The 8,540-nt window shown below is 50.0% G+C and overlaps 1 protein-coding gene across 1 annotated transcript; it reads right to left on the bottom strand.

Annotated features, from left to right (window-relative positions):
- Positions 1-431: 431 nt before the first annotated feature.
- Positions 432-1,829, bottom strand: LOC100281883 (CONSTANS-like protein CO8). Its single transcript, NM_001154803.1, has one exon. It carries the CDS (start codon positions 1,738-1,740, stop codon positions 904-906), a length of 837 nt encoding a protein of 278 aa, NP_001148275.1. The 5' UTR covers positions 1,741-1,829; the 3' UTR covers positions 432-903.
- Between the last annotated feature and the right edge of the window lie 6,711 nt (positions 1,830-8,540).

The following is an 8,540-nucleotide window of genomic DNA, read 5'->3' on the forward strand; positions in this document are numbered from 1 at the left end:
CAAAGTGCCTTTTATTTACACCGCAAATCCACACACGTTTATTTTATATCAGCAAATTTTTTTTTGCGAACTACGCGATTTCCAGTTTCCACTACTACAATCCTGAATTCACAGGGAACAAAATCCGTCAGAATTGTTACAGAACCTATATGGTTGGGCACAGTATAAAATCTGCATCATCACTTCAAAAGTAGTGTGGTGTAGCATCCAGAATTGTTTGTTGTAATGATGCCATAAAAAAAACTGTAGCTCGCTGCCGGTGGAGCCACCGAGCCATCAAAAGCATCCTCGTCGTCATTGGAGAAATAAAATAGCAATACATACTTCTACTACAATTGTTCGACACAACACATTAGTGGCATAAGATTATTGGGACCACCATATATGGAATTAATCAACTTGGATAGAAAGTCAAAACACTGAAACCATGTGGATGAACAGCTGCATAAGCTATATGCTCCATATATAGATTAACCAAACCCACTTCCTGATTGGCCCATCAAAATCCCCTTTTATTCCGATCATCTAAGAGCTTGCTATGGAAGCATGGATGGCAGATTTCCACCACAACTATATTGTTAGCCCCAGTAAAGCGATGACGATGAGCCAACGCAGAATTTGATAGACAACCCAGTAAAGTTGTATCTTACAAGACACAATAAATCCCCTAGTTCGTTCACCAACTGGTGATGACCCATCGAAATTCCGCGCCATCATTTAAAAATAGCGATGGCGGAATTTCACCACGGATGCTGCTCACATGAATGACGAGACGACACGACACAAACGAGAAGGGCGGTTGCTTAACTTGCTTCAAACTGGGCGAACGCCACCGCCAGAAGCCCAGAAGCGCTGCCCGCTGTGATGCGAGTGTGACCCCTAAATTTTCAAGGCACAAACTTTCTAGAAGCTTGGCACGACCCCGTAGGCCCCGGCGTCCACGAAGAAGCCGTCCCTGGCGTCGTCGGAGAAGGAGAGCCAGAACTTGGCAGCAGCGTCGATGCTGTCCGATGTGCCGGCACCCGAGGAGGAGGAGGAGGAGGTGCCGGCGGCGCGCTTGACAAAGCGGCCCTTGATCCTGGGCCGCGCCTCGGCATAGGCCTTGCGGGACGCGTAGCGGATGGTCTTCTGGAACTTGCGCCTCTCGCGCTTCTCGCGGTACCTCTGCACCCTCGCCTCCCGCTCCGCCGCCGCCGCGGCGACCACGGCGGCGCCCGGGACGACGACAGCGGGCGACCACGTGGCCGTCCATGCGGCGGCGGCCAGACCGGGCTGCGCCCACAGAGGTGCAGCGCCGTGATGGACGACGGGCGCCACGCCGTCCGGCAGGTAGCCGCCGCCGCCCGTGACACAGGCAGCGAAGTCGACGTCGGACAGCAGGTCGAACAGGCCCCTGCCCTCCGCGCCGCTGTCGCCGGTGGTGAAGCTCGCCGACGAGCTCCCGTTCTGGGGGCTTCCCTGCCCCTGCGCAGGCGCCGACGCCCACGACGACGCCGCGTCGATGTCGTCGGGCGCGAAGAGGTCGTCGTCGTACACGCCGGATGCAGCAGTCACCATGGAAAGGGGCACGCGCTCGTGGCGCGACGCCAGCAGGTTCGCAGCGTGCACAGCGGTGTCGCAGGGGCTGCAGAGCGCCGCAGCGTCCGCCGCGCAGTACACCACCGCGGCGCCGCCGCAGACCGCGCACGCGCAGGCGGCTCCCCCAGCCGCTGGGCTTGTGCTGCCTTCGCTTCTTCCCATCTCTCCTTCTAGTTTTTTTTTTCTTCTTCTGGGCTTGCCTCAGCTTTCTTGAGCTTCTTTGTGTTTTGCTTGTGCTTGCGTTTGTGTTTTTGAGTGCGAAATGGCAGTGAAGCTGCTGAGCTGTATTAATAGGGGGAGGGAGATGAAGTGATGAAGCCACCGGGGACGAGCGGGAGGCGGGGAGCTTAGCGCGAAGGTGGAGTTGGTGAATCGGTTAAGTGGACACGTGGAGCTCTAATGGCCGCGAAAACTTTGGCTGAGGACGACCAAGATCGTGTAATTTAGAGGGAATTGGTAGGTGTACTATGGTAGGCACCCTTGTTCCCTTGCCAAACCATCCAGGTCTGCACTTGTTACAGTGTGACCTCTTGACATTAATTTCTGACATGACATATTCCTTCTCTTCTACATTACTTAGAGCAACTACAGTAGTTCTCTAAAATACTCCTTAAATCAATAATTTAGATAGTTAACCTAAAAACTCATCTCCAACAGCTCTCTAAATAAACTTTCTAAATTTAGTCACTTTTCATCTAACCTTATTTCCTACCTACATTTAGCAACCACTTACCAACTCCCGAAACATAAAATCTGGCATACTTCTTTTAGTTGGACGTCTTTTCCACATTCTGAGTCCATGCGTCAGCTGTTGGTGATGCACAATTGCAGCACCTAGTAAGTTAGAGATTAAACAATTAATAATGTAACTGTTGCACATGCACATGTTGAGAATAAACAATTGTGGCAACAAATCAAAAGGACAACACAACTCACCATGTTGGATCAGTTTGCTGACGAGGTCACAATTTTGAGATCGAGTTGCAGAAGGGAGATGAAAACAAAAGGAAAAATGGCTAATCACACTCAAATTGGTGATATGACAAGTTTTAACATATTTAGGAAGTAATATATAGAGAACTGTTGGAGGAGATAAGTTTTTTTGTTTCCTATATTATTTGAGTACTTGCTAAATCTCAAATTTAGGTAGTAGAAATATACATAACTATTGGAGCTGCTCTTATAGGTCATTTGTCTTTGCCCATACGAGAAATTTTACAGTTCTCGGAAGAAGAAAAACTAGAGCTATCTATTTTAATAGATCTAATAGTTTAAAATAAGAAAAAAAAACAGTAACATACGGGCAAAGAACTAGTTCCAGATTTAGTTCGAAAGGTATATATCATAGTACATTCACGGATTCAAGAGCTCCTCATCTCCCATCTTCTCTGTTCTTCGCACACGCCGCCAGCCACCCGATGACACCACGCCGCCGCCGACCAATGCTAGCCCGAGTAGAAATCCGCGTCCCCAACTCGTGCCGTCCAACCATGGACGGTACTGGAGCAGTGGCTGCGGGCTTAGGTTGGGTGGCGGCAGGACATGCATATGCAGCTCCCTATCTCGGTCTCTAAAAGATGTGCGCAGCCCGTTTTTGGTGTCAAATTGGTTTCATTAACTTCGCCATGTGATATTTTTTTCTGAAATACATGCATTTATTGAACTTGAACGAGCCAATATACATATTTTTGTAACAACTCCATCGAAGTTAGAAAGACTTAACTTCGAACAGAAGTCAAGGTGAACTATAATTTAAACTGGATACAGTATAAGGCAAGAGTTACTCCTAGATATCACGTGCGGCATGATGCTTGGATACAATTTGGAATTTTTGAGCATCGTTCCTTTTTTTAGTACCTAGAACTATCTTTACCATGCCAACTAGCCAGTTTATGTCATTTAAGAGTATCAAAATCTCTTTATTACGAAAGCGTTTGAATGCTTTGAAATGTTTGAAATGTACATAATAATAATAATAATAATAATAATAATAATAATAATAATAATAATAATAATAATAATAATAATAATCGTCGGTTAATTCATTTTTTGAACTAGACCACGACAAATAAAAAAGAACGGATCGAGTACGTAGTATTATGAGATACAATTTCATACTTCAGCTTACCTTACGAGGTCTGTTGATCCAGAATCTCAAAATGAGAATGTGCCGTTTGTTAGCATCGATATGTACGGTATGCATGGATAAAAAAAAATTATTCCTTCATGCATCTATATGCTGTCGTTGTACTAGTGCGTGTAAGTAGTGATTTGCTTGCATTGCCCGATAGTCGGGTCGGTCGACAATGAAACCAGCCTGGACTGGAGTGGAGGGAGTGCTTCTGGTCAAACGGTCGAGGGGAGCTGTCCACTACTCCGACTGGTCTGTGGTGACGTGGGACCCGCCAGACCTATAGAAATCGCAGAAATTGATCCTGTCGATGACGTGGCGTGCTCGGACGTTATTGTGGTAGGTCCCACAGCCTTTTCCCTCCGCGGATGCATTAATTTAACGCGCGTAGTACTACTGTACCGATTGGTGGTGGTGAGTTGTGCGTGCCCGGAGATGCAATGCTTGGCTTGTGTTCCTCGTCTCCCCTGTTGCCAGTTTGGCCGAAACTTGGTTTTCTTGATCGGACCTGTTCAATCCTGCCGTACAAGCGAGGAAAAAACTGTTAGGGTTAGTTTGAGAACTCATTTTTTCAAGAGACACCAAATTAAAGAAACACCAAATCATTAGCGATGAGGCATATCCCCTTCCACGGATAAGCCAGTTTACACGCCTCTCCGAGTAAACAATGGCGCCGCCACTCGAGCGCCTTGGTGCGGAGCGGCTAGTGGTTTTATTTTTGTTTTTTGTTTTACCCTGAATGCGTGAATGATTGAACGGCAAGATAAAGACAAAACCGTGTTGCGTGACAGCGTGAATGATAATTTGCACAGAGCAAAAAGAAAAGAGATGGGTGCAAGCCGTGGCGCACTCGCGTTAGTGCGGCCAGGGCCCATGGTTCTTATCTCGCCGTCGTCGTGTTGGACGGCCGAAGCGGGAAAGGCCACCTGAAAGTCAACGAGTTCTACCGCGTTGACTTAGGCACCTGTTATGCGGAAGCGGTCCTGAGGCAGAGGTCGACACGTGCCCTTCTGGAACGTTCGGATGGAAGCTACCCGGTTGGAAAAATCAGCTGGAGGCTGGATCGCTGAGGAATGAGGATTGAGGGGGCGGCGCGCACTGCTCACGGCACGGCCGGGGATAGCTGCGTCGGCAGACTCGGCAGCGCCGGCCTAGCGCCACGTCAGACTTCCCGCGCAGCGACCAATAGTTCGGATGATGACGTCGGCTAAGCGCACTGGTCTTTCTTGTTTTTCTCTGCAGGGGACGGTGCACCTGCTCAAAATTATTGTACTGCTGTTATGATTAGGACCCGTACTACTCTAGGGGGTTTAATATTTACGTAGCCTATGTTTTTTATAGCAATTAGATTGGTTAACTGTAGGCTAATGAGCTAAGAAAACTAACTGGTTGTTACAATCTATTAGCCTTTGTTAGCTCATAATTAGTCTATTTAATCTATTTCACATGTTGGAGTAATTTTTAGATCTATGCTCTAAGCCACCTTTTTCTTTCATTCGTTTTGGTTAGGTCGAATCGACAAAACAAATCGTCCATGTTTAGATTTACATATTTTTTTGCATCCAATTGGGTGACAAATTAAGCTGGTTGACCTGGTGTGACGGACGTGTTTGGAGCACCTGGTTAAGGCCCCGTTTCAATCTCACGGGATAAAATTTAGCTTCCTGCTAAACTTTAGCTATATGAATTGAAGTGCTAAAGTTTAGCTTCAATTACCACCATTAGCTCTCCTGTTTAGATTATAAATAGCTAAAAGTAGCTAAAAAACTGCTAAAGTTTATCTCGCGAGATTGAAACAGGGCCTAATTGCTTCGATCCTGAAGATGATTGAGCAATGCTAAAAATTAGTTGCCTTATTTGGACTATTTGGACTGGGTGCAGCCGATGTTTGAATTTAGCAGAGCTAATAGTTAGTTAGATATTTGTTAGGAAGCTAATTCTACAATAATGTTTTAGCCAACCTATTAGCTCTGTTACATTCAAACACCCTAAGCAGCACAACTACCCCATGCGCACTCGAAACCGAGTAAACGCCAACTGCACCAACTGGTTTAGAACTACCTGTCGGGGACCATAATTAGGGGTACCCTCAAGACTCCTAATTCTCAGCTGGTAACCCCCATCAGCACAAAGCTGCAAAGGCCTGATGGGTGCGATTAAGTCAGGGATCGGTCCATTCGAGGGACTCGATCACGCCTCGCCTGAGCCTAGCCTCGGGCAAGGGCAGCCGACCCCGGAGGATCTCCGCCTCGCCCGAGGTCCCCCTCCAGCGACGAACATACTTCCGGCTCGCCCGAGGCCCTGTCTTCGCCAAGAAGCAACCCTGACCAAATCGACGCGCCAACCGACCAAATCGCAGGAGCATTTAATGCAAAGGTGGCCTGACACCTTTATCCTGACGAGCGCCCTTCAGTCGACAGAGCCAAAGTGACCGCAGTCACTTCGCTGCTCCACTGGCGGGCCTGACAGAAGGACAGCGCCGCCCGTGCCGTATCGACTGCAGTGCCACTTGACAGAGTGAGGCTGACAGGCAGCCAGGTCCGGCCTCAGTCACCATAGGAAGCTCCGCTTCGCCCGACCCAGGGCTCGGACTCGGGCTCAGCCCCTGAAGACGGCGAACTCCGCTCCGCCCGACCCAGGGCTCGGACTCGGGCTAAGCCCCGGAAGACGGCAAACTCCGCTCCGCCCGACCCAGGGCTCGGACTCGGGCTAAGCCCCGGAAGACGGCGAACTCCGCTTCGCCCGACCCAGGGCTCGGACTCGGGCTAAGCCCCGGAAGACGGCGAACTCCGCTCCGCCCGACCCAGGGCTCGGACTTAGGCTCAGCCCCGGAAGACGACGAACACCGCTCCGCCCGACCCCAGGGCTCGGACTCAGCCCTGGCCTCAGCTGACGGTCTCCGCCTCGCCCGACCCGGGGGCTCGGACTCGACCTCGGCCACGGAAGACAGACTCGACCTCGACCTCGGAGGAGCCTCCACATCGCCCAACCTAGGGCGCAGACCAGCCGCGTCAACAGGAGGCGCCATCATCACCCTACCCCAAGCTGACTCAGGCCACGGGGAACAAGACCGGCGTCCCATCTGGCTCGCTCCGTCAGATAGGCAATGATGGCGCCCCGCACACTCTGTGACGACGGCGACTCTCAGCCCCCTTACGGAAGCAAGAGGACGTCAGCAAGGACTCGACAGCTCCGACAGCTGTCCTTCCTCCAGGCTCCAACGCTCCTCCGACGGCCACGACACCACACGAACCGGGCGCCAAAACCTCTCCGGCCGCCACGATGGCGTGTACTTAGGGCGCTAGCTCTCCTCCGCTAGACACGTAGCACTCCGCTACACCCCCCATTGTACACCTGGATCCTCTCCTTACGCCTATAAAAGGAAGGACCAGGGCCCTCTTAGAGAGGGTTGGCCGCGCGGGGACGAGGACGAGACAGGCGCTCGCGTAAGGCCGCTCGCTCCCTCTCCCGCGTGGACGCTTGTAACCCCCTACTGCAAGCGCACCCGACCTGGGCGCGGGATGAACACGAAGGCCGCGGGATTTCCACCTCTCTCACGCCCGTCTCCGGCCACCTTTCTCCCCCCTTCGCGCTCGGCCTCGCGCCGACCCATCTGGGCTGGGGCACGCGGCGACATTTCACTCGTCGGCTCAGGGACTGTCACACCCGGTTTTGGAAGGTAAACCGAATGCGAACTATGTACGTGCCAGGATCAGAACTCACGTACACAGCGATTACATAAATGAACATCATCGCATAGTGCTCGAATAATAACACAAAAGAGTATTAACTTATTACATTACAGAGTCATAGACATCCACATAGTCATCAACTTAATAGTTAAATCAAAGTGCTAGCGAAACGCAGTAAAGATAAGGCCTTCACAGGCAGCTGACTGGGGGTTGCCGCCAACCCACACCTAAAACTCGTCGTAATCTTGGAACTCCTGGAAGTCTCTGAAAGTAGCCTAGAGGGGGGGGGGTGAATAGGCTACACCTGAAAATTTTCACTAAAAACTTCGAAATAGGTTAAATTAAAGTTGCACAGGTGCAAACCGGTTCAGTCGATTTTGATCACAACTGAACAAGTTTGAACCCGCTCAACTTAAATTTGATAATCTATTGAACAAATGTGAAGTAGTGAAGAATATAGCTAAAGATTTTCCCTACACAAAAACTACTCAAATGAATAATATGAACTAACCACTGAATATAAAGCGCTTGACAAGAACACACAAGAACACGCGATATAACCCGAGGTTCGGCAACCACCACAAAGGTGTCCTACTCCTCGTTGAGGGACCCACAAAGGGCCGGGTCTTTTCCAACCCTAATCCTCCACAAGCCGACCACAAAGGTCAAGGCAATCTCTTCTCAAATCAGCTCAAGGAGCGGGTGATACAAACTTCTTGGGGTCGTCCACAAATTTGGAGACTCCCAAGCAACCTCTAACCGTTAAGGAACACGAGGTTCCAAGAGTAACAAATCCGCACACGGTTAAGTTTGCAACGAGCTCAAGAACAAGAGAATGGGAGAATAGAGATGAAATTGACAGCGAGTTCGATCGAGTTCACCTCACACCAAGGATCCTTCAAATGATTGAAGGAGATGCGATTGCGGGTGTGAAAGGTGAAGTGAATGCTCTTGTTTGAAGGTTGGTCAGCCAAGGATTCGTGGGAGAGGCAGGAGTAAATGAGAGAGAGAGTGTGAGGGGGTATATAAAGGATCCCCCAAAAGCTGGCAGCCGTTGGGAGAAAATGGGCAAAAACCGGTTGAACCGGTTTTCAAACCGGTTTCTACCAGGGGGATCCCGGTCCACTGGGCTACTCAGC

The sequence above is a fragment of the Zea mays genome, chromosome 10, assembly GCF_902167145.1.
Source record: "Zea mays cultivar B73 chromosome 10, Zm-B73-REFERENCE-NAM-5.0, whole genome shotgun sequence".
NCBI lineage: Eukaryota > Viridiplantae > Streptophyta > Magnoliopsida > Poales > Poaceae > Zea > Zea mays.

Coding starts and splice junctions, on each gene's coding strand:
- LOC100281883 (NM_001154803.1), bottom strand. CDS start 1,740: ATGGGAAGAAGCGAAGGCAGCACAAGCCCAGCGGCTGGGGGAGCCGCC.